General features: G+C 39.0%; 1 protein-coding gene across 4 annotated transcripts; it reads left to right on the top strand.

Moving 5' to 3' along the window:
• Positions 1 to 409: 409 nt before the first annotated feature.
• Vstm2a (V-set and transmembrane domain containing 2A) lies at positions 410 to 26912 on the top strand. Of its 4 annotated transcripts, none has more exons than XM_052734795.1 (5): positions 410 to 762; positions 2580 to 2746; positions 4144 to 4194; positions 5729 to 6065; positions 24389 to 24519. In XM_052734795.1, the coding sequence occupies exons 1-5, from the start codon at positions 684 to 686 to the stop codon at positions 24433 to 24435; spliced, it is 681 nt and encodes a 226-aa protein (XP_052590755.1). In that variant the 5' UTR covers positions 410 to 683; the 3' UTR covers positions 24436 to 24519. The 4 variants fall into 4 exon arrangements, with proteins under 4 accessions (XP_052590755.1, XP_052590756.1, XP_052590754.1 ...); XM_052734796.1 differs by lacking the exon at positions 24389 to 24519 and adding an exon at positions 23909 to 24356; XM_052734794.1 differs by lacking the exon at positions 24389 to 24519 and adding an exon at positions 24529 to 24767 and having other exon boundaries at positions 411 to 762.

Here is a 26912-nt window from a genome sequence, read left to right as displayed (position 1 = left end):
CCCTCCAAGGGCTGTTTTCATCGCCCCGAAGCAGTCACTCCCAACCAACCCATCCATCCCTCCTCTGTCTTTAACAATGCCTCAACTTCCTTCTCAAATTCCTCTCTCCTATCCCTGAACAAACGCCAAGACCCTATATTTGTCCTGTCCTCTTTGCAGAGGCGAAGCCCGAGATGGCTGATGGGGGTAAAGGCGGACCGGTGCATAGAAGTCTGGCAGGGACCCCTGGCCAGCAGGTGCGCAGCCCCGGCGCGCACAGAGTTAAAGGCATCATCGCAGCCATTAGAGGCAAAGTTGGGCTCCTCGCGAGCCCAGTCCGCGCCGCCCCGCGCCCGCTCCACTCGCCGCCGCCGGCTCGCTGGGCGTGGGGAGGGCGGCGAGCACGCAAGCCGAGCGGCTGACGTGGGACGAGCTGCCAGGTAGCGGAAGCAGCCAGCCGCCGGCGGAGACACTTCGCAGCGTGGCAGCCCGGGTCTGCGCCTGAAGCCTCCGGATCCCAGCCAGCTTTGGTCCAGCCCTCGCCAGTCGCAATCCCCAGTGCCCAAGCCAGTCTTCGCCGCGAGCGGCAGCATGCGTGCAGTGTCGCGCCCCGGGCTCTGAAAGCAGCCTGTGGACACGCTTGCTTGCCTGTCTTTTCAGGTTTTGGGGCTCTTGGCTACACGAATGTGCCTCCCTCCCTTGGCATGATGGGGATCTTTTTGGCGTCTGTTGGATTTGTGTTCTTTTCCGTGTTATATGTACAACAAGGGCTTTCTTCTCAAGGTAAGTCCATTGCTTGTAGTGTGTATGTGGTGCTGTGTGTGTGTGTGCGTGTGCTGTACCAACTGGAAGAATGGACAGACAGCTTGAGAGTGGCTCAAATCAAGCCAACAGTGGGTTTAGGTAATATGAATAGTCTTCGGCTTGGCTTTTTTTTTCCTTCAAAGTTTATTAATCACAAGCAAGCCAGGTTTCAAAGAAAATCTAGTAGACGCCAGACTGGCAATGGGCTGAGTTCTTCAGTGACACAGGTGTGGTGTGGTGTGGTGTGGTGTGGTGTGTGTGTCTGTCTGTCTGTCTTTCTGTCTGTCTGTGTGTGTGTCTGTGTCTGTGTGTGTTCCATGTGCATGAACAGGGCAACCACTCATGCACATGCAATCATTAGGAATACAGAGCTGATGGTTGGAAGGGATTTCTCTCTGCCAGTATTCCCTGTATGCAGAAAGCTTTAGTCTCCTTCTCTGGTCCCTGTGACTTCTTCCCCATGTGTGTTTACCAAAGAACCCACAAGCAGGTACTAATTGCATCATAAGCAGCAGCTGCCTGCTGGGCCCAGTTGTTCAGGACTTTGCAGGCTGCAGTGGATGCCTCGGCACCATGAGCAGATCACAGTGTTTGCCTCCTGAAGACTGCATCACTTCTGCAAGCAGAAATGCCCCATTCCGCTGGCTGATGTGAGCAGAAACCCTACTCAGATAGGCTGCCTTCTCATAGTGTCCATTTCCTTGAAACATAATCAGTTCCTTTGAGACTTCATAAATAGTGAAAAGAGCCACCCAGATTCACCATCTGTAAGAAATGAGCAGAAAGTAGCTGTAATCAGTCCTGCCATCCTTTCAACGACCCTCCTTTCCTATGTGTGATTGTGCCCTTCTATCAGCCACAAATAGAAGGTTTCTTCTAGAGGGCCATCAGCTCTTTGCAAAGTGCCCCTTAGAAAGGCTAAGAACAATCATCTAGTTAGCAAGAAAAACATCATCCCATGTTCAAGGAATGCCTCTAAGGAGGAAAGGGCATTTAATTTTTATGACTTTCACATGGATCTATTAATCTTACGAGCTGGCAGTGTCAAGGTTAACAAAAGGGCTAGACAGAGTCTCTGTATTGTCTTTCAAATAATCTTTGATCTGAACAAAACATGGATGTATGATTTTTTTTATATCCCCTGACATATGTCAATGTATAATGGCTTGAAGGGAACAAACGTGAAGGTTAACTTGTAGGGATGAAGCATATGCCTCTTAGGTAGTATACAACTTGTTTCACTACTTGGGCTCCAGAACAAAATTGCTAACCACTGTTTTGACAGATTAAGAATGTGGGTTGTACGAATATACTTACTACCTATTTCTAACATGAAACATCCCAGTTAGTCATAGATGGTTGAGAAACTTAAGAATCCAGAGGCTTTCTCATATCATATATCAATTGGACAGAAGGTCTAAAATGCACCTCGCTGGATCTCTCCGTAAGTTTTAGGGAATGCTGCAATCTGGCAAAAAGATGTTTGGATCTAACTCTGGGCTGCTTGGCTAGCAGAGAGAGCTATTGGCAAGCTCGTTAACCTCTCCATTATCTGGACTTGACCAAGAACAAAGTGATGTAGGCATGATACCAAGAACAAGGCACGCAGAGGCAAAGCAATGGGGAGAGGGAGCCCTGCAGAGATGTCATTGGGGTTGTTATTGCTGTTTTTATTTTCTCCTTTCAATGCCCACGAAAAAGGCTAAACAAACAAAAACTTGTGTCGAGTTCTCCAAGAAAGAGACATTAGCAAACCTGGTACAGACATACCAAAATGATGCATTTCTGTCTTGCAGCAAAATTTACCGAGTTCCCGCGGAACGTGACTGCGACCGAGGGACAAAATGTGGAAATGTCCTGTGCTTTCCAAAGCGGCTCTGCTTCAGTGTACCTGGAGATCCAGTGGTGGTTCCTTCGGGGACCAGAGGACCTGGAGCATGGGACTGAGGCAGCCGGCTCTCAGGTAGTCATGGCTTATAGCCCACAGAACCCCTGCACGTCACTTTCTTAGTTCTATGCATGTCTAACCAGCGCCAGGGTCCATGCGTCCAAGGGAACCTTCCCTGCTCTGTGAGAGTGAGCAAGGCTGAATTTGTCCCGGTTACAGTAAGTTAAAAGCACCTGGGAAGTCACACTAGCGGGGACTTTCCCGATTTAGACCAGAATTAACCAGCCCTTAATACCCGGAGCTGTCCAAACTGGCAATGTATCGCTGGTACAGACCAGGGCACCCTCCACCAGCCTTCCGTCTCCCCAGCATCAAGGATGAGGGGAGTCATATTCCTCTTCTAGGTTAGCGTTCTCTCTCTCTCTCTCTCTCTCTCTCTCTCTCTCTCTCTCTCTCTCTCTCTCTCTCTCTCTCTCACACACACACACACACACACACACACACACACACACACACACACACACGGCAGGGGGTTGAAGAGAAGAAGGGAGAGAAGGCGGGCGCACAGGAGGGAGGGAGGGAAGGAGAGACGGGGAGAAAGATGGGGATAGGGAGAGATGGGGGTAAGCATCAGAAAAGCAGGGAGAGGCCCTGGAATGGAGAAGAAAGTAGAGCAGGAGACAAAGGAGAAGGGAGAAAGCCAGAAGAGAAGGAAAACGTAAAGAAGCTAAAAAGAGTAGCGCCCTAAGAGCAGGAAAGAGACGCACCGAGCGATCGGACAGGAGATCCAGAGGACTGAGAAAGTCCGGTGAAGAGAACCTGGAGACTGACTGGTCAGCAGCAGGGAGGTCAGAGATGCAGAAATTTGTCCAGAAAACTTCCACCCACACTCCTGTTCCCTGTTGGGTTTACGCCTGTCCCTACCCTTCCCCGAGCCTGCAGGCAGGGCGGACTGAACTGAGAGGGAGAAGAACTATCCTGACTGTGACTCTAGCCGGGAGCCAGCAAGGGGAAGCACAGCCTGCGGGGCTGCAGGGACCACAGGGACTCTCCGGGAGTAACTAGGATAGAGGAGACCGCGGGGACCTCAGGGACGCTTGGAGACAACGAGGACTGTGGCGGCGACCACAGGAATGCTTGGGGACCACAGGGACTCTCTAGGGTATCACTTGGTTAGAGGGGGCCACGGGGACCTTAGGGAGTCTCAGGGAATGCTTGGAATCCAATGAGGGGAGAAGGGGACTTCAGGGATGCTCCAGGGAGGAGCATAGGCGGCAGTCCAGCCTGGCCTCAGGACTGAGTGCGGTAGGGACCTCCCTCGGGTCGTTCTTCTGCCTCTGAAATTCCCTTGGCTGAAGTGTTTCAAGACCAGAAGGCTGGGCTCTCTCCCAGTGGTTGCGCTGCTGCGGTAACGCGGTGCCTGGGACTGGAGGACTCGGGCGAGGTTGAGCATTTGCACTTTTGTCCCACAGGTGGAGCTCTTACCCGACAGAGACCCGGACAACGACGGGACCAAGATAAGTGTGAGTGTCACAGGGATAAGCCACAGGGCGCGCATGCTTCAGTAAATGGCCAAAAAGGCCCAAGGTGAACATTAGTACAAAACAGATTTTAGATTTAAATCCTTTTAATTCATTGAGCCCGAAGAGATAATTTTGTAAATTCAGGATGAAAGGCAGTTGTCTTTTTTTTACCTTATTAAAGACCTAAAAATTGAGCCCAAATTTAGAGTCCATGAATAAAATTGCATGTTTTAATCATATAAATAATTATAAATTGGCTAGACTATTAATTTGCTAGCTAATGGGATTATTGCACTGTTTTTTCTTGCTCTTTTTTTAGAGTTACCTAAGTGTAACAATGAAGGTCTGCAATATTTCAATATTAATAATGTTAATAATTCAAAGTAATGGGAGTACCAACTCTTAACAGGAAATAACAACCTCAGGAAAACAAAAATGAAACCATCCAATAGGCTTTTGAAATGTAATGAAACAATATGACTCAAGTTGGATATCATTCATAACTCATATAAAATATTTATAAATGTAGCATTCAAATAAATCACAAAAATATGAAAGCAAAGCAGATATCAATCTGCACTTGCTGTTAGGCCAGACTGACCTACTGACAGCATGAAGATGAGGCTAGTTTGTCATAATTACAACGGTAATAGCTAGAACATCCTTCTTCTTCACCCTTCATTTCTGTGTTTATAAAATCAATCAAATCCTTAAACTTGACAGATTTGTGTGATCTTCCAGTCCGTCAATCATGGATTGACAAATATATATGATATATATCAAATTAACTGCTCTGATGATATATATATATATATATATATATATATATATATATATTTCATATATATTAAATGGAATACATAGTACATATTTAATATTATACATTAGACCCATGATCTTATTATTAATCTGAGATAAAATTACTAGAATAAATAAAATTGACTTGTTTTAAAAATCAAATCATTGTTCAATTAATAGCATCACAAGTTTGTATAGTGACATAAGCATATACAACGAGCCTTGATTTCAGATGCCATTTCTCTGTAGCCTGAGCCCTGCAATAGGTAACTAAGAAGAAAAATATTACTATCCAAGTCTATTATCAGTGCCTTTGGTAAAGTGCACTCTGTTTTTAAATTGGTATGACCAACAATTTTTTTTTTTTTTGGCCCTGGTTTTGAGGGAGTTGTCTTGTAGCCATAAAAAAGAAAAATTTATCCAGAAATGGACTCCTTCCTCAATGTTTCATTCAGCTGAGTTAACCAGGCAGAGGCCAATCTCATGTTGAAAAATTGACAGGGCTATTAGGGGAATCTGGGAAATGTGGACAGCAGGGCCACTCTGGTACTGCTTAAATTGAGCTTATGATCAATAGAGTCTGTGGATGAGGCTGTTTGTAGAACAGGATGAATATGACCTTCAGATTTGTACTATGAAGCCATTAAGACCCTTTAATCCCAACATTAGCAAACTTAAGATAGTGTGAATAAAACCCTTTGATGTGAAACTTTGTTTTTCACCTGTGATTTTTCAGACAGTGAAAGTCCAAGGCAATGACATCTCCCACAAGCTTCAGATTTCCAAAGTGAGGAAAAAGGATGAAGGTTTATATGAGTGCAGGGTGACTGATGCCAACTACGGGGAGCTACAGGAACACAAGGCCCAGGCCTACCTGAAAGTCAATGCCAACAGCCATGCTCGGAGGATGCAGGCCTTTGAAGCCTCACCTATGTGGCTACAAGACATGAAGCCTCGAAAGAATGCATCATCAGTGGTTCCTAGCAGCATCCACAGCTCTGCCAACCAACGAACGCACTCCACCTCCAGCCCTCAAGCGGTAGCCAAAATCCCCAAACAAAGTCCACAATCAGGTATGGAAACCCATTTTGAGCCTTTCATTTTATCACTCACAAACCTCCCACCAAAAGGTCAGTTGAATAGCATAGACAGATTAATGTTAGATGGCTTTTCAAATAGGAGACCGAGCTCGATTGAAATGAGGAGACATGAGCCATTGAGAGCAGGAGGCTGGACGTTCAGGATGAGTTTGCTCCATTAGTCCCTGGCACTGGTTCATATCCAGGGAACTGAGAGCTGGACTCTTTTATTCTCCCCCTTCTTTCTGTATTTACACATTATAAGAACAATAAATCAAGTAATGTTGGTTACATTATAAAGGCATGTTCACTTTCTCTACAGATTTATGTATCAATAATGACCCAAATTAAGAGGCTTTCACTTAATCAAAATGGAAATGAAAAAGAGTCATCATAATCATCCATATATTTAGTGACCTATGGCTTTAAGCAGAACTATTCTCCAAGGGCTTTTGATTTTGAAAGGGAAACTTCAGCTGCCTGTGATGAAATTGATGGTGATAATGGCAGGAAGTGAGGGGGGGAGGAAGTGGTGCAGAGATAAGGCAGCTCCTACAAATGTGCCATGGGTGCCAATTTGGAAGCTTAGTCACACGTCTCTCGAGTCAGCTGTGCAAGTTAAAGTGATTCTGAATGGCGTTAACTTATACAATCATTCCACCAATGGAAACTCACTGAACTTCTAACCTTGATGTGGGATCAAGGCTTTCGGGACTGAGCAGTTGTGTACAAAGACCCCCTGTCCTATTTTCTCAAATGCTTTGCCTAACTTATACAATCATTCCACCAATGGAAACTCACTGAACTTCTAACCTTGATGTGGGATCAAGGCTGTCGGGATTGAGCAGTTGTGTACAAAGACCCCCGTCCTATTTTCTCAAATGCTTTGCCTAATTTAGGATTAGAGCAACATCCTTTTTTAAGCACGCATCTGATACAATGGAGTCACTTGATGTGGTGATTTATTGTTTTTTTTTCTCCTGCAATTTTTCAGACAGTGAAGTCAAAAATAATAATTCCCACCCAAACCTTCAGATTTCTGAAGTGGGGCAGAAGGGTGAGGGTCTGTAGGAGTGCAGGGTGGCTGGTGCCAATTATAAGGAGGTAGAGCAGCACAGGTTCAGGCCACCGGAAAGTCATTGGCAATAATAGGCAATGCACACCTCTAAATCCTTGCTTGTTAACAATATTTAAAAAATAGATGTGCCAGGTCTGGGGGTATAACTCAGTGGTATAACACTTGATTAGTTTGTATAAAACCCTGGATTCAATCTCTAGCATCATAGAAAAATAAAACGACCAATCAATCAATAAAAACTAATAAAATAATACATGCCAACATGCATTTACTCTTTATATGTTTTGTTTGAATAAATGTGATGTAGATTCTGCAGGATGCTCAGCTAGGGTCCTGTGCATTCCTATTACTTTAAATGCTGCAGAGACTCTTCCTGTTAGGTTTTAGTCCTGGTAACATACAGTCTGCTAAGTGACAACTAAGCCTTTCTGAAGTCCAGTTCTTTGTGGTTTTGTCTCATTTCTCTCCTTGTGATCTCCTTTGTTTTCCAAATTCAAGAACAAAGCTAGCAGAACTACTGTTTTTTATTGTATATGGGAGTATACAAATGCCTATATATCAATTACAAGTTTTCACTATTATTATTTTTCAAAGATTTCATGCCTATTGAAGTTGTGACCCTTTCATCTTCTTTTACGTTATAACACCAAGAAGCTAAACACTGCCTGTAGAATTACAGAGCGTCCTCAGCAGTCAAGTTACAACATAATTAGTGAGAACTCCAAACGCTGAAAGAGAAGTTATTAGCATACGTAGACTATTCCGAGCTAGACACCATAAATCCATCTATGAGATTAAGTCAAATGGAGCAATTAGTCCATGTGAATGACTAAAGAGAATGAAGTGTTCTCTTTCTAAAATATCTTATTCACTTCATGGTATAAAATAATATATTTTAAAAATATCTACTTGATTTTGCTATGTCTCCTAGAGCTATGATGGAAACTAAATTTTCAAGTACAGTTCTGCTCATTTTGCACCTTCCCATCAGTCTTCTTAGGTACAAAATTGTTTTTCCTAAAAGTTAAAGGGAGAGGAGGATTTTGTCTCCTGGAAACCTCCATCCACTAAAAGCTTTGTGCACCACCCACTTCCTGATTGTAGCAAAGATGGGCATAAAATATATCAAAACATTCAACATTTCTTTCTCTACCAGACGATATTGGAAAATCTTTCATGTATTTCTATCAACATTCTCTAACATCTCGTTCAGCAGTTAAGGTTTCCCCGTCACTCTAGCATATTGTGCAAGTTTTATGCTTTTAAGATCATTTTATATAATACAGTAATTGGCATGATAATTACATATTACATACATTATACATGTGATGGCCATATCCCAGTTGATAATAAAACTTATTTCAATTCTTCATTTTTTTATTCACTTATTTACCTCTCATCTCTTCAAGACATGACAAACACAGGAACACAAAAATGAAAGGCACACTTCCTCCCTCTACTGTTCAGTTTGACGTAAAAAAGGATACTCATTGACTCAATATAGTGTGCAATTTTTATGGTGAAGACATAAAAATTAAAATCTTGCTCTGAGTGGCAAAGGGCTATGCTAGCCTTTCATATTTTATCAACTGATACAAGGGGGCCTAGCATATATGGTATGGTCATATTAACCTGTGCTATAATAAACTAATTTATTCAGCCCTTTATTTTTATTACATTCTTTGGCTCAATTGGCTAGATTCACAAACTCATCTCTAAATTCATACTATTTTCCTGTCAAATAATTTCTATATCTTTATGAAGGAAACATATTTGCTGAAAATAGCTTTATATAAAATCTTCAAATTGTCTTAAAAATTCATTTAATTCTGAAGCAAAATTATCATGAAAAGGAAGAGGGAAAAGATAATTCCTTATGCAACCAGATATAGGTTTGATAATAATTTAGTGTGACTAGTCCTGGTTTGTTTGTTTTTTGTTTTTCAAAAATTCCCCAAAGCTAGTGATTATATGCTGTCCTTGCTTGCTTGTAACCATTTTCTTTCTCTTTATAAATTGTGTTATAAATGATAAATAATTATAAATCTCTAACATTTAACGTTCCTTAAATTTTATTTTCATTTAATAATCAGCAATTAGAACAAATCAGCAAAAAGAAAATATAATGCAGATAGATAAACAAAACTTTCTTACAAATTTCTCACCTTCAGTTCTTTGGAGTCCCCTCCAGTTCTGTGTGCCCAGGACAGAAGTAGTTCGTATCAAACCCATCATATTTTTGTCCTGTTCTGTTTGTTTTTATTATACACAAAGCTTGCAAAGAAAAAAAAGCTATCAAATATAATACATGAGACAATCAAAGCATGGAATTAGAATTTAAAGAAATGTTCTACAGCTGTTCTGAGGAGGAAGGAGGCCTCTTTCTTCCTGTCTGAATCAACAAAGGCTCCCTGGGACTTCTCTGACAGGAGAATGGGGGGACCAGAATGGGAAATCTGGGACCTCTGTCAGGGTAGCAGGGCTTAGCTCCACGTTCCAGGAAGTTGAAGACTTACTCTAGCTCCCTCCTCCCTCCACCATATCCCTGAATAATCAAGCACACTAACCTTGCTTTGTTTTTGCACCCTGTCTCCTCCATACCTCACCCCCAGTCCTTCAGAAGCTAACCTTCTCCTACACTGACCAAGTCCGCTTGCCTCATTTCTCCTGTTTCCTTATCTTCTGCTGACCATTCCAAGCCACCCGACATACAGGCAAATAAAGCCAGCAGGAAGGCATGCCCTGCTTCCACCAGGCAGAGCCAGATCTCTGAGTGTTTGCCCAGCTGATGCCAGTTCCTCCCAGAAGGGTAGTACTATGCTCTGTCCCCTTCTCTGACCTCAGTTCCGTGGATTACTGCTCCTTTGTTAATGCTACTGCTGATGTCTCCTGAGAAGTTAATGATGTCTATTGAAGATTCCTTTGTAACTCATTCTTTCCAACATCTAGACAGCACTGCTTTCCACCCATTTCTGACATTCTGACCTCTCTTGCACAGAGACTGGCTCCCTGTTCCTTGCCCCCTGCTTTATTTTCTCTCTTGCATCAATTAGTTCCCTTCGTAATGCTATTCTTTTATCATTCATAACCTCTTGACTTTATCTTGTAGTTTAGATTGCTAATTTTCCTTAGAAAATATTTCCATTCACATTTCTCCTTCCGATTTCTTTCAGCAGACCCAGACAAGCGTTCATAATTGTCTCCCAAACATCCCTGAATGTGGGTCTTCAACACCTTGTGGAAAATATAAGCTAGGGGCACATTTATTGATACTCCACTGCTGAGTAGAGTCTGTTTTCCTTCAACTGGAGTTTGCATTAGCCTGGGACCATATGACTAACAAAGTTTGGGGAAGTTATGCTATTCCAATTCCAGGCCTTACAAGGTCCCAAAGCCTCTGTCCTCACCTCTTGGTAGCTAATCACCATGAGGAAGCCATCTTGAACATCCATCATCCCCAGCCAATATCTAACCTCAGCTCTAATTCTATCTCCTGACAAGAACTGTCCAGCTCAGCCCAGACATCATACACAGCAGTAAGAGATAATAATTAACTGCCATTTTTTTCAAGACTGGGCATGCGGGGGGGGGGGGGGGATTCTTTCACAGTAGTAGATACCCACATAGGCCACTGAAACTCAGGTGTTCAGAGCTATCTGTTATTATCTGATCTTATTCACTAAAAAGAAATGCTCTTCCTCTTGTTTCCGAACATCTAATAGTATCATCCTAATGGTGGCTCCTGGGAAAACTTTGGAAATATCTTCTCTCTCTCTCTTTCAGTTGCCAGTTCAATTCATCATTTTGTCCCAGTTACTTTCTCCCCAAGATGGACTCCTGAAAATTGCATTTTTTTTCTATTCTACAAACATTGATTTTATTTTGAACATGCCCTCCTTGCTTTCTTTATCCTAAAGCTCTTACAAGCCTCTGTGTTTCAATTCCAATGTAAAGAATGTATCACAACAGTTCGTGTGTTATTTCTAAGAGCCATCATTTCTACAAAAAAAAAAAAAATATTTCTGAAGTGCCCACCACTAACTTTTATAGTCTCATTTCCTGTTTCTTAAGTCAGAATCCTGGCCCTTGCTCTTCATGCTTAGTGTTTCCTGAGTGTTTCCAGGTATTCTCTTGCCTCTATAACCCTGCAAATGTTTTTTTTTTTTTTTCCTCTGTATGGGTCTTTCCTTGATTGTGAATTCCTATGTTATCCCTCTATACTACTCTATCCTGCCCCCATCAGGAAATAAACTACATTGTTTCCCCAGGCAGTTCTCCTCCATCACATTGGTCAGACTTGCTGTGAAGCCAATGCTGTACTTTATATTGCAAAACATGCCTCTTTCAGCTCTGTAAGTCTCATGTTCAGGCCAACTAGGACATGTGCTACACTAACTGTAACTTGGCAACAGATAGCAGATCCTGCAAGAATTTAAGAGGAATTGGCATGCCTAGAAGAAGTGAATATTTATACCACAATCTCGCAAATGATGTAGACTATTAACAATGATTCTTGAAGTGAATCCTGCACCCTCTACATGCAAGAGCCCACAAGAGAGCTTGTCACACTTTCCTGTACTAACACCCCATCTAGCACCTCACTTACAGCGTCTGAGGATGGGACCAGAAAGGAGTAGCTTTATGTTTGTAAACTATGAGAATGACTAGTTTTCAAAAGCCTTTTGAAACAAGCAGAAAATTATAACTCTATCCGGTGATGAGAGTGGCATCTCAAAATACTCATAGAGCCTTTACTTTGGCTACTGTATTTTTCTCGTGTTGACAGGGACTTGCAAAGCTCTTTTCTTTGCTCCCGGGTTGAACAGCTGGGAGTGGGAAGAAAGCCGACAGACAGTGGTTAAGGATGCTGCTAGTTTTGTTGCTACACATGAAGCCTCTAGTCACTCGATGGGAATGCTGGTTCTCTGAACTCTGAAACATGATTTTTGTGGTTCCACCATGATATTATCCTTAGAGCCTAGAGTCAGCTGCTGCTAATAGCTGCCAGAAACCCAGGGCTCACTGGAGCTCCTCTGCTGCTGATAAACATGGCAGCTCTCCAAGAGTAGCTGGGTTCAAACGTCCTTAAGTCAAAATTTCAGAGTAATTGGGTAGATGGGATTTAAAGTTGAGGGCCTTTCATGAAGATTGATGTAATGTATGAGTAAGTGCTGTTCCACACTGAGGTACAGAGCCATCACATAACCCAGATGTTATGTTGATGTTTAGGGTAGGTTAATTTGATCATTGTTATTCCATCAACTAAATGACTGCCATGTAAATGGATGGTAAATGAATAAGGAGAAAAACAGATGAGAAGTAATGATTTGGATACCACAGGACAGAGAATCTTCTAGAGCTGTTAGAATAGGAATTGTGTAGATGAGGAGTCTGTACTGGTAAACTTCTACAGAAAACGTTAGCAAATTTTACTAACTGAAACTCAGTATCTTCTGCCTGGATAGGCTTTTCAGATCATGGTGAAGGTTCACTTGTGATTACTAGGCCATCTGTGACTGAGGAGACATGAAACCGAATCTGTCAGTGTTCTAGGCTGTATCTCAAATGGTGTGTCTCACAGATCTTAGAACTTAGAAGCTGCTGTTGTAATATGAGCATCTTCCTGGGTAGATGACCAAGAAGTTAGAAAGCTGCTGGAAATAACTTACCTTATGGGTCAAAGGTACAAACATCCTAAAAGAGAAATGAAAAGCAGCATTACTCCTCCAAGAAATCCTGCTGCTGTGAAGAAAAGATAATATACAGCTAGTGTTTGTCTCAAATGGGAAGGCCAAGGGGCTGAACTTCTTGCCTGGCCTCTGCTGCCAGCAGAGGAAGAGTGTACAGCAGTAAAGACCAGGCCATGATCAAGCATGGATAGCTCTATGATTCTATCTATTCATTCTCTGAAAGAGAACTACAGCACAATCCTCAGACTTCTGAGAATTATACATTAAAGTCTTGGCATTTAACTTCTAAATAAACGATAGTCAATTACAGTGTAGGCATGACTTTCATTGCATGTAATTGCATGTTATTCCCAGCAAAAAGCAATGAGAGCACACTTGGCCATTCTAATCTATAGGGGATAGATTCCAGGACTCATGAAACTTCAGATAACGGGAACCCTATAAATGCTGTTCTCTTCCTTTGTGTACCTACTGATCACACAGTTTAATTTGTAAATAGGGCATAAGAAGAGATTACCAAAAATAATCACAAAGTTAGAGCAACTATAAAAAAAAAAGCCATGGCAATGTGGTCTCTCTAGAAAGTGAAGACAAGTATTTTTAGTATTTTTCCTTTATTTTTTTTTTATGTATATGGGAAGGTTGACTGCGTGTATATCTGTGCATCACATGAATACAGTTCCCACAGAGAGCAGAAAAGAGGGATGGATTCCATGGGACTAGAGTTTCAGATGGTTGTGAGTTCTATGTGGGTTTTGGAAGTCAAACCCTGGAAGTGCTCTTAGCCACTAAAAAAAAAAATATCTCTAGGCACATAAGACAAACATCTTGTTGTTGTTGTTGTTGTTGTTGTTGAGAGTAGTTGACTTTAGGTGACTGAGATATAGAAAGAGAAACTATACATTAGGAAAAAGGCTGTAAGTGTCTGAGTCTACTTGTATGAAGCAAATATTTTCCTTTGGGAGCATAGAGATGTGATAAGTTAAAGAGGGAAGACTGTCTTCATGTCTTGTCACCTGTCATTTCCAAGCTTTCTTTCCCCTTCTGTTGCGATGCCATTAATTAATGGTAGGTTTCTCTCTATAGAACCACATCATATTGACCAGCAGATGTTTTTCCCAAGGTTGTAATTAGATCCTTATTTTAAACTGAAATAAATTTCCAAAGAACTTTAAGAAATGGACCTGAATAAGCAGCAAGGCTTCTATTGTCAAAATTAGATTAAAGCTTTCAAAACAGCCTTTGAAAGAATTTACGTGATTAGAGATGCAGCTAAAAAATGTTTTTTGAAAATATTTTCAAAAGCTTTAACAGTAAAAAAAAAATGTAAAAGCCAATAATGAAAGATAATGAAAGTCTAGTTCGTGATCCTGGGTGGATAGAGATTGATTGCTAGACTCACAATCTACCAGCTTCTTCTTGTGAATGAATTGCCCACAGAATCTCTCTGAACTTTAGAAATGCTCTTGTTTATAAAAACTGAAATGGCAATGCTCATCTCCCAGGTCATTTCTCAGCCTTGAGTGAAATCGTGAATCGTAAACATTTAACAAGTAAACTTACCCTGTGGGTGAGGTCAGTGCCCTCTACCCTCTTTGTCTTTCCTAAAAGACTATCACAAACTATGGGTGAGGTCAGTGCCACCTACCCTCTTTGTCTTTCCTGAAAGACTATCACATAGCCACCCTTTAAGAATAAATCAAAGGAAGACAAATATGAACAGAGAAAACAAAGATTGGAAAATTCTAAAATTGTGTTAAGCAATATAAATTAGAAATAAACATTGGAAAGAAATTAAAAGAAGCAAAAAGGAAACATTTTTCCATGATTTAGTATCTATTTCCAAATGAAAATAAAACCAAAAATAGGAATGTCAAATCAGAGATCTGAGGCTTAGGAATAGTTTGCAGATGAAAATGACATTTTACTATAAGTAATATAAATGTTTAAAAATTTAGTGAAAATTTGCATCAATGTGCAAGGTAATATTTTTGTATAACTCTTAGGGAAGGAAGGAAGCATGTCAATAGAGAAATGTGCTATGACTGTGGCCCACTCAGCAGGGGATCATGTGACATGGATTAAAAACTAGACTAACATATAAATTCAATTCAATCTTCTATCTAGATACAATATCCAGGGAGGAAAAAGTCAGAACATAATGCAAAATCCTCAGTAGTTTCCAAAAGGAAAAGATGTAAAAGAGTCATTTTTGAAAAATATAACAAATAATAATGGATCACACAGATGTGAATAGAGCAACTTATTGAGATAATTTAGGGTTGAGTAAATGAACACGCTGTTCACTGGGTCGTTAGACTCAGTACTGCAATTGTCAGACTTATTACAGGTATTCACATGTTTAATGAAGTTAAAAATCCCTAGTAATTTTTCTAAAACTTGACAGACGTGATTGTAGCACATACTGCTTATAATAATGAGATTATCAAGGTCACAATGAGTTGGACGTCCCACCACTCTGCACTGAGATGGAACATCCCTTCCCAAGGACAATTTGACTTGATAGGGAAGGTCAAACATAGGGCTTTAGATCCATGTTCTCTGAAATTGTACTTGTGGAAAGAAATTTCTAGATCAGTAGTGAATCATATGTGTACTTCTGACCAGTTATATTCATGACAGATTTTCATATGACTTAAAATACACTAAAGTGACTAAAACCAAAATAGTCAACTATGAATTATTAAAGCATATATTAAATATTATGCAGCTTCTAGAACCATATTTTAAAGAATATTTAATGAGAATAGGAATATTCAATATCTAATATAACATGAGAAACTATAGGAAACAAACCCTTAAGTAAAAACACATCATATGTAAAACTTTAAATCCATCTGATCTATGATCATAGAAGACTAATAAAAATGATACATGAAAATGTGCATCAAAATGTCAAGATGGTAACATTTGAATTTGTATTTATACAGTTAGTATAATAACTTGATACTTTGCTATAAAAAACAATTTAATGTTTAAAATGTGCCTGGTTCAAAAATAAAAGTAGACATCTCATGACAGTACAATAAATGAAGAAAATAATACTGTCATGTGACTGTGGAGTTCATGACAAAATTAAAATAGATGCAGGGATGTACATGTTTACAATGAAGCACTGTTATGAAAATGTGATACTGAGAAATTTGATGTAGGATAAAATTAGGAACATTTTATCCACATAATATTTTACACATATGCAACACCATACTTTCTGGACACCAAATAGATAATATGACTATCAAGTCATTGTTTCTAAGCAAGAAGACTTGAGCCTGATGAATGCATAAGTCAAGCACACATAATATCCATAAATAAAATATTCAGTCTTATGCTCTCTCGATACGGTTCAGCCTCACAATTCAAAGGAATATTAAGATCTTAGGTGATGTGTCATTATTGGAAATATCAAAAGTTACCAAGCACAGAAAGACTTATAAACAAGGAACATTAGTACTAAACCTGACTGCTTCACAGTCTCCACGTTTGACTCAAAGTAAACTGTGAAGCCAGGATTTCCAATTCCTTGTTCTATTAGGCAGACAACTATGGAACTATGGAGAAAATAAAAACAGAAAATGAAATTAAAGGAAGCAATTTTATCTTCAAAGTCAATAACATTTTAGTGAAGATTAAATAATGTAGTCAGATACTCTCGAATGCCTCTATGTAAAGGTGTATATAGAGCTGTGACAGAGTATACTGCTACATCAGCCATTCCTTGTATCATTTAGATGTCTTAGAGACAAATATGTAGAAGTGTCATTGGTAGCTTGTAAAATATTTCACTTTTAAATTTTCTCATCAAACAAATTCATGTGGGTTGAAGGTAATGTTCTTATTTCCAGTCTTTAAATAAGTAATGTGGACAAATGCTGCATTAAAGGAGTGATCAATAGAATTACAACCACTTAAAAAAAAAGCTTACCAAATTTGAAAATTCTATTTCAACCATCTAAAACAGAAGTTCTCAACCTGTGTGTCACAACCTTTCTGGGAGATCAAATGACCCTTTTACAGGGATCCCCCAAGACCATCAGAAAACACAGATATTTATATTCTTATTCATAACAATAGCAAAATTACAGTTATAAAATAACAACAAAAATAAATTTGTGGTTGGGGATCACTACAACATAAGAAACTGTATTAAAGAGTCACAGAATTAGGAAGGTTGAGAAATGTTGATCTAAAATGTTATAGAATATTTGGGGCTATGAATTATGTCTTAGTGCTTTTAATGCTATTGTAGTCCCTGTTTAGCTGATAAAATTAGGGTAAAATGAATGCTTAAGATTTGAATATTTGTGTTTTAGTTTATCTGCAATGCAAACCATAAAAGTACATTATTGTTAAGAAGATGCATACATTTTATATAAGTTGGTTAATACTTAAGAAAACAAATTCAGACCACTTATATAGTGATGGACAGAGAAAATTGGAAAATAGTGCTTGGACCACCCTTCATTATATGCTTAGTGATAAAAGTCACACCCGTGTTTCAAGTGATACTTAATAACAAGTTGTGTCTAGGAAGTTGGATGTATATTCTCTGATACCAAAATGTGTTGATTCTTTGATTTATATGACTTGATAAGGAGCAATTTTTAAAAATATTTGCATTAGAATCTCTAATACTGACAGCTAAGAAGATTATCCAAGTCCCTGTTTTACAAATACCTTATAAAATATCTTAATTCAGAAAATTTTGAACCACTAGATTCATAAAATGGTAAATCATTAGCACTAACCTGAAAAATGAGTTCATAAAATCTTACCCTTTTGCTTTATGTTGAAGAAGTGTATTGTTAAAGACACAAGACTGATGGTTTCTTTGTCTTGTTGGCATTGGGTCTTCCAATAGTTGCCACCTCAAAACCAAAAATTGCTGAACAGCAAAAAATAAATTTTAAGTTGTACAAAATTATCACTTTCCAAATTATGGTGACATAATTTCAATTTATTTAAGAAGACAAACTTATATTTCATCAGTGCAGGCATCATTAAAATACATTTCTCTGACCGCTACCGTTAGCATTCAGCCACTCTAGCTGTGGAGTATCTTGTATTGGCCTCCTAACTCAAGGTCCATAGTCTTGCTGCTCTTGGTAGGTGAATCATGGGCATTGTTCCTGTCATCGCACTCCAATGCCAATTGTCCTGATTTGTCTCTATTTCATTACCCGTTTTGAAGGCATTTATTTAATCCCTTCATTAAATTTGGAACTATTCAATATTATCAGTGTAGGAAAACTGCATGTGTAGAACTTGATTATCAAAAGAACCTGGATTGTTATCTACCTTCACATTATAAAACAGTTTGCTAACTAATAATGAAAGCATATACACAGACATTATAAATTCTATGAGTAAATAGTTTTAAACACATTAGCAGCATTTACTCATATGCCAGGAAACAGAGTATTAATTATGTGTAATACTTATTTATGTATTAGAATTGTTATTAAAGTATGATATTCTAACTTCCCTCTTTGGAACCTTTTGATTATCTACCAAGTCTCATTCTTTTTGCTTCCATTTTGTAAAAGCCACTCATATTCCCCTCTATTTTTAACAGTCAGAATTGAGAAAGTTTAGCGTTTTCGGGTATGAGAAACTACCAGATGAAATTATGGGATGCATAATTATGTATTAACTGTCAGCATCTGAGTTCTAAAGTTAACATAACCTGGATTGGAACTCAGTGCACTGACTACCAGCTGAGTAAACCTGAACAAATTTCACAAACCCTTTCAATAAGGGGCTATGGCAAGTTCACATGTTCAAAGTCAGAGGTAAAAGAAGTACTCAAGAAGTATTAGCTTGTCCTGCCATAATCTGTCATGTCAAAGTTACAAGACTGATAAGGTCATTTTTGCTTGGGTGGGGACATCACCATGAAAATGTGCTTAGTTAAGATGCCCTATGACAGCAGCCTGGGAGTTGGCTGAGTAATTAAACTATTTCTGTACAAGTGTAAAACACAGAGTTCAGGACTGGGGAACTGGCTCTCTGGATAGAAGTGCTTCCCATGTAAACATGTATCAGTATCCACATAAGTGCCAGGTGGACTGTGACAGCCTCTTATAATCCCAACACATTGGAATTAGAAACAGGGGAAACTTGGGACAAGCTGGCTCTTTAAATTAGCTGAATCTGTGAGCTCTAGGCTTAATATACAAGGTAAAAAGTGATGGAGGAATATGCCCTCTGGCCTCCACATACATGTGCACACACAATCTCTTGTACACATGTCCATGCGCATGCGCGCACACACACTGAATACATAGATAAACATTATAAAAGATGTATTATAATCTTAGTTGGAGGGACACAACATTCCTCTTACAGTTCCAGTCTTCATTAGAAAATAAATATCTAGAAACATTGACATGACCAATTATTTTAAGCAAGGAGAAAGTCTGGAACATTCTGTGGTGACTAGAGTATCATCCAAATGCCTTGTTATTTATACCTGGAATGGAGGGGCAGCTACCCTTTCTCCATGGTCCTCAATACAAAGCCCTCTAACTAGAAGAGGACTGTAATTTGCTGACCAAAGGAAAGCAGGAAAAGCTGCTACTGCCAACATGCCAGGGCACAGCAAAGTTAGTGATTCAGATATTTTGTCAAAATGATACTAACTTCTTTATAAAAGCTAGATTTCTAAAAGAAATTGTCCCTGGACCCTTAGGATTTCTAATAAAAACGTATTCTTCTAAAAAAAAAGTTTACGATAAAATCATACTATTATTTGATCTTTCCTGTTAGTAGTGATTTATCATAAGCTAACCTGAATAAAATTTTCATCAAAAGTTAGCTCAGATTTTCTTCCACTGCCGTTTCTTTTCACTTCTTAGAGCTGACATCTGTAATAAAGAAAAGTAATTCAAAGAGGCCTGTCTGCTATGGGGCTTAAAGGACATGGAGACACTGACTTCACAGACAGCAGAGTACCAGGCTATTGTTGCGTTTATCCTAGAGGAGTTCTGATCATACAATGAGCATCTCCGATATTCATTCTTGCAAAATAAGTATTCTACTAGTGGAGCCACCCAGGGAGAGAATGTCTTTCTTCTTTTTTCTTGTTCCTTTTGATGATATTAGGTGGTCAGGGAGAAAAAGAAGGGGAGAGGCTCTCAGTCATCACACGTGGAGTGTCCCACAGACGCTTTCCGTAGGGGGGCTTCTTGTTCCTACACCAAGTAAAAGGCATGTGTGCATAAGAAAGTAATGCATAAAATATTCGGAGTCAAAAGAAAGCAGATATTTAAATAAACTTTGCATGAGTTCAAATTTGAGATACTTCTTTCCACTTCCCACTTGGTTATTTGATACTCATACTGGTGATATTTCCTCCAAACCATGAACTTTGCTATTCCTTCCACCGCAGCCTACTAATGATGACATCTTCAACACTTGACCTACCGTTCCATTATCTTAAATCAAAACCTTGGGAAAAAAATTCTTAGCTAAGGTGATGTCAGAATAATGGTGAACCCACAGCTCACTCAAACACTTAAGAGATTTTGAGGAAACTTTGAACTCCAAAAGTTTATGATTTGAAAAGTTCAAAACATTGTATCAGTGCTACCTGGTAACATTGAGCTCAATAAAAGTTCACTTATTACCTGGTGATATTTCTATTTCTGGTGTTTATCAGTCCATAGCTAGAGAAAAGTAAACTTTGTGTGAACTCGGTTTGCCTCTCAAGCATACTCTCCAAATGATGACCTCACACAGGTGAAAATCTGGAAGTCGGGCCACTCCCCCACGGTGCAAGCAGGAGCATATCAGGGCTCTTTGCTGGCACCACACTTGGGCATCACACTTAGGCCTTTGCCTCACTGTTTTCTGTGTAACTCAGAGTGAGTGGCTTTCTGTCTGAGTATTGTTTTCTTCATCTGTGCATTAAGCACCTGGGATTGTTCTGAGGAATGAGACTGTGTCTTTAATTATTTGCTGTACTATACATAGCAGTTCCCCCATACATCCTGAGCCACTTTAGAGATCACAAGCATAGCTAGACATGCAGTACAAATAAATGCTAAATGGAAAGTATGGGGAAGCTAAATGCTTCCATCTGGCAGAGGACAGTGGCAAGGGATAAGAAGAAGGAGACAATTTAACTGCTTCTAACAAATGAGAGGAAGATGGAGGCCAAACTTCTTTATGAATGTGATTCCAGTTGATGACCTGGGACAGAGCATAGCTGTCAGGACAGATGATATTAGCAGTCTATGTAACACATATCATTTCTGGTTCAACTGATGGAGTTTGCCAAGTCTTGACTACTGAGCTTGGATTGTTTTTAATTTTACTTAAAAACAAACAAGTGAAATTTCTATTATATTATGTGGTGATGATGATGGAATTGTTGAGGCTTTTGTGTAGTGCTGGTTAGTCAGACTCATTTCTCACATTCTTGAGAATTGTGTGTTTGTCTTTGTCCCTGGAAACAATGCCAAAACCATGAGGCGTCAGAGGAGATAAGAAATGGAAGCGAGGGTTGGAGAGATGGCTCAGAGGTTAAGAGCACTGACTGATCTTCCAGAGGTCCTGAGCTCAACTCCCAGCAACCACATGGTGGCTCACAACCATCTGTAATGAGATCTGGTGCCCTCTTCTGGTCATACATGCTGTATACAAAATAAATAACTAAATCTTTAAAAAAAAAAAAGAAAGAAAGAAAGAAAGAAAGAAAGAAAGAAAGAAAGAAAGAAAGAAATGAAAGCTAGACTTCTGCATTACACAGGCTTTTGAGATTTCTTGAGCACTTCTTTTCTACTTACAGTAGAGAAAATATCTCTACCAGCTTCACAGATATGGGGATGACACCCAACAGTGGCCTATGTACATCTTTAAGCCCTGAGGGGTGGGGACAGGTGCCACTATTGGTTAGCTACAAGCCAATGGACATAACTAGATGCATTCTGAACCTGGAAGAAAACTCTTTATCAGATCTGGCCTATCTCATCCTAGACATACTACCTGCACATTTTCTTCCAGCAGTTAGATAATAACATCTCTCTCCTTCACAGAGTATTTTATGTTAGAGGCAAAAGTTTAAAACCTCTAAAGGCTTTATTTTTTTTATATGAACAGTATGCTTAGCAATTACTTTAAAGAATTCAGAACTTTGCTTTTAATGGATTGTGGTCAGTGAGATAATATATAAACATAATTAATTGCAAACAATATTAACTATATGAAGGCACAAGAGAAGCATAACCAAAATACTTGAAAATTTCAGAATATAAAGTGAGTCCCATTTTCTGGAGAAAAAAAAAGATAATGTGGACCTCAGGTCTTCTGAGGGCAATGATTGCTGAAATGTATAATGCTTTAGGGCAAGTGATGAGTTACATGATTGACCTGGCAAGAGAGGGAAAGAAACTAAATTAAACAAAGTAGGTGAATGTGTCCTATGGCAGATCTGACTTACTAATATGAAAAGGCCAAAACAATCATAATCCATTCGTAGTTAGGCTGATTTTAGAAAGCATAGAATAAGTAAGTGTATCACTTGAAGTCTCAGAAGTGGATGGCAACAGAAATTGGAAATCAAGGCTTCTAACTGCAAACTTGGCTTACTGTTTCCACAAAAGTGAAATGTTTCTGTATGGGGAAAAAGAGGGTGCCTGGAGAGCTGCTGGTTTGTTCTTGATGAAAAACAATGCTTCTGATATTTATATGTAATAAACAAGAGTATGTTGGCTGACAATATTGTTTTCTGAAAAATAGTATGAATTTTAATGAAACAGCAATGTTGGTAATTTAGTACAATTACGTAAGACAGACTCCAGCATTTTAGAGACTCAAATTTCACTCTCTTGGAGGCTGCAAAAAGATCAGTCTATCTCTCCTCTCTTGGGACACAAATAAAAACCAAACAAGAAGTGAAAACAACTTTGTGATATGATGAAACAGAACGTAGAATTTACCACCTAGAACAAAGTCTATGGTTGTCCTGGCATCAATAAATTCATTGAATTAGAAATGTGTTAGTGAATGCATGCAACTTGAGTGGATGAAAGAGTCCAACCAGGAAAAAAGAAAGTTCTGTGTTCCAATGGTGGATTGTGCATCTGAAGGCAATTTAAATTTCCAGTGCCTTTCAAACATGTTCAACTATATCAGACTGGCTTGATTTCCCATGAAAACATTCATGTAAATTATGCTTTAACTTGCACGTGCTAGACATATGACAGGAAATGCTGAGTCGAAATGAAGCAGCTGTTTCTTCATTAATATGTGAGAGGTATGATGGGCCAGGCATGTTCTGGAAAGAGTACATCTAAGAAGGGATCACCGAGAATGAGTAATTTCAGTTAGAACCCAATTTCTAACACTCACTGGAGAAGGAAACTGCTCCATCACAAAATAACTCCTGGAGTGAAGCCTTTTCCAAAGATTTTGCTACTTTCATCATTTTTAAATTTCTCTTGGTAGCATATATATTTCTGTCAAATCAAGTGCAATCAGCTATTTAGAGAACTGGGTAGTAATTTGTCTTTTTCTTTCTGTCAAAAAATCTTACTTCAAAATCTAACATGAATACATGCTTAGCTACAAGCAGTTAGTGGGTTAGAATACATGTTTGATTTGCATGTTCTCTGTACTTAGAGCCACATGGGGACTGAGAGTATCTTTTGGGTCTCAGAACGTTTTCACAGAAGCTAAAGTTGCATACAGGGCACTTACTGGGTCTCCAGTCCTTAGTTGATGGAAGGAGATTCCATGCAACATGTACAGGCCACCTCCCAGAAAAGCAAATCAGAATCAGCACCAAAGCAACCTGACCAAAAAAGCAGACACGTTGGTCTTTCAACAGGCCATTCCAAAGTCTTACATGTCTAGAATACAGCAGCTCTTTGAGTGCATCAGTTTCTATCATTGGGATTAAGGAATCAACCTGGTTTAGCTGAAATATTGAACAATTCGAAGTTGCACCCCTTTTCCTTTTCAATTCTTTATAACCATTCTCCAACTAAACAAAGAAAAAAAAAGAGTGTTTTTGTCCCTCACGATTTTTTGGTTTTTACTACTAGTTGCTGATATGTCATCAAGCCAGAAGTTGACTGGATAATAAAGGAAGCATTATGACAGCACAATTTCATCGCCTCCCCACCATATACAACTAGTTTCAGGGCTTGTTCAGTTCCTAGCATTGATAATTCTTCTCCAGACATGAGGGATAAAAGCTTGAGAAGGGTCATACTCAGAAAGTAATCCCCAAGAGGTGGCTGCCTCCACCACAGCCCTCAGCACTGAGCAGCACGGTGCTCTTAAGCTTTGGATTTCTTCCGCACTTTTACACTCACACACTAGTGAAATAGGAAGTGTGCTCTCAGGGACAAGGGTGGGAACAACCAAATGATCACAAGAAGTGGGATTCATGCCATTTCTTAAGGGAAACATGTTTGGATTCATTTGCTCTCTGAGTTCCCAGCCGTGGGATGGCATTGTGTAAAAACAGACACCACCAGCTTCTTGGGACTGAAATGTTTTGTATGTGTTGTTGTTTGCAGTGCATGCCAAGACATTCATGAGCACCAGAGCCAAGCTGGCGAGCTAATTAAATATATATATATGTATATGTTTAAAACAGCCTAATAAGGAGCATTGGAAATCTTCAAGATGAGCGAATATCTTATAACTTCTTCCGCAGGTGCGAGGATAGCTACAAGCCATGGACTTTCTGTCCTGCTTCTTGTTTGTGGCTTTGTGAAGGGTGCTTTGCTTTAATCTAAAGTGCTGACTTTTTTCCAATATCACTTTCTCTTCTTAAAGCAAAGAGCAAATCGCCTGTAAAATCTACGGAGCGGACAGCAAAGTTGACCCTAAACTCCAAGCACCATTCTGCACCCCTGTACTCTAGTTACCTACACAAGGAGCGTCAGCTTCCGGAAGCATAAGTGAAGAGGCTGACACACGCTTTATTGATAGTATTTTCTTTGGGAAGTGGCTGATCTTTTATTTGAAGAGAATTAATGTGAAGCGATAGGACATTTTCTAATAACAAGATCTATTTTTTCCCTCTTCTTTCAACAAATAAAATCTACATTTCACTGACTGCTCAAGAGTTGGCCTGAAAGTCATCAGTATAGTAAATATTTCCATGGATTTCACCAATTTCCTACCAAGGGACACATAATCTGAATGAAGCAAACAAAGATGGAAAGCCTAAGAAATGTAAACTATCTTCAAACAGCACCCCAGCTGGGGGAAAACAAAAAAACAAAAAACAAAATGCTGGACACTGCAAATCAACAACAGGCAACCTTTATTTTACATAAGGAAGAATCAAAAGCAAGTTTTGATTTTTTGGTTTTTTTTTTTTAACTTCTTTTTCCCCTTGGAATTTTCCTTGGAGTTTCCCTTCTTTTCCTCAATCGCCGTCCTTGTTCCGTGGTAGCAAGTGCCAATTATGGCCAATTCTAGTCAATCCTGAGAGGCTTATATTCATACACATTGAGTGTGCTATATTTCAATGTATTTTAATTCATTTTGCAATTTCTGTGTATGCAAACCTGGCAAATTCTGTAAATTGCTTATAGTATGTGTGATATGACTTCAAGGTAGATAGATATGACCCTCATGCAAGCTAACTTTCTTCATTCTATATACAAATATATACATGAGCATATATTAGGCTGCCAACTTCTTTTCCTAAAGCATTATTTTTCATCTGTAACTCATGTATTGTGTGAGTTTTATAGTGTGTTTCTCTGTTCCACTGGTTTGACAGCTAAGGTTTGTCTCTGTTGTCCTCTGCTTCCTCCTGGAAAATGCATATTTAAATTGTATATGTCTCTGATAAATGAATTAATTTTGTTGTGTGTATGCCATGTTGGAATTTGCTGCGTTCCTTTATATGTGTGTTTATTGAGGTTTGGGGATCTCAAGTCTGAAGAATGCACATCCTGGTTTTGACAGATCTCGTCATGTTATCAATATTCTATCTCAGAAATAGAATGAGGCCAAGTGGGAATGCTGAAGAAGACATTTTGACTCCTCAGGTTCCTGGAAGAGCACTTCACACTCAGAGTAAATAACGCTGCTTCCTTGGTTCTTCAAGAATTTTTGTAGCTTTGTCATTCTGTTATTTGCTGCTAATTATATTTCAATGTCTACTAATTAAAATTTAAAATGTGATTGTTGGCTGAATATAATATGCAAATGACTGCAAAGCCCATACTGAAGAAGATAGGTGTTCAATCTTCACTCATTAATTATAATTTTAAATATTCCATGGTTATTTTTGACTTTATGATATTTTGTTTAGACCTATTCCAAATAAATCTTTCTCTGGCAAAGAAAGATAGAACAACTAATACAATCCTTCCTCCAAAATATAATAGTTATGGCTTGAGAAAGAATGCATCCAGATAGTCTTCCAGAAAGATTACTTTATTTACTTTTATTATAAATTCAGAACACCATCTATTTAGGAATGGTCCATTCCCAGCTTAAGGTCCTAAAGTGAAGCTTAAAGGCTATGAATACCTTTGATTATTTTAAGGTAAAGGGCTGGACTCTGCCATTCACTTATAAGCAATGTGCATATTTTTATAACATTCTTGACATTTTCTTTTAAGAAATATTGCTTCATGCTAAATCTTTCCTTGCCATTTTTCTTATTTCATTTGATTCATTATTTCATTCTAATGAGAAAAATAAAGGTTTAATTGTGATACTTTATTAACATACAAATGTATTTTCTTTCAAAGTTAAATATCTGAAAGTTGTATAAAATGATGATAGGTAAATATTGCCTGTTAAGTCTCTTTGAGCTTTAAGAGTTCCATACATTGAGGCATATATTAATATACTAATTTAACATCAACCAAACTGGGAAAAACCATCATGTATTATATTTTTACTCAATGTCCAGTTAATGATATCAGCCAATTCTACAGTAAGCCAAACTTGTACCCACATCAGTAATGTTCATCATGCTTGTAATAAAAGAGCACATGCTAGTTTGGGAAGAATGCTCACTAGATTCATTGTATCAGTGTCCAAAATAATAAAGACCTGTTTATCACTGTG

This window comes from Peromyscus californicus, unplaced genomic scaffold (assembly GCF_007827085.1).
Source record: "Peromyscus californicus insignis strain IS unplaced genomic scaffold, ASM782708v3 Scaffold_13__1_contigs__length_99412109, whole genome shotgun sequence".
Lineage (NCBI taxonomy): Eukaryota > Metazoa > Chordata > Mammalia > Rodentia > Cricetidae > Peromyscus > Peromyscus californicus.
The sequence above is the reverse complement of the archived record's forward strand: the minus strand, read 5'-3'. Positions and strand labels throughout refer to the sequence as shown.

Bases quoted from the DNA above. Each gene is read 5' to 3' on its own strand.
- Vstm2a (XM_052734793.1), top strand. From the start codon at position 684: ATGATGGGGATCTTTTTGGCGTCTGTTGGATTTGTGTTCTTTTCCGTG. The intron at 2,747-4,143 runs GTAGTCATGGCT...TTTGTCCCACAG, and splicing joins CTGAGGCAGCCGGCTCTCAG to GTGGAGCTCTTACCCGACAG. The intron at 6,066-24,650 runs GTATGGAAACCC...CTCTTCTTAAAG, and splicing joins CAAACAAAGTCCACAATCAG to CAAAGAGCAAATCGCCTGTA.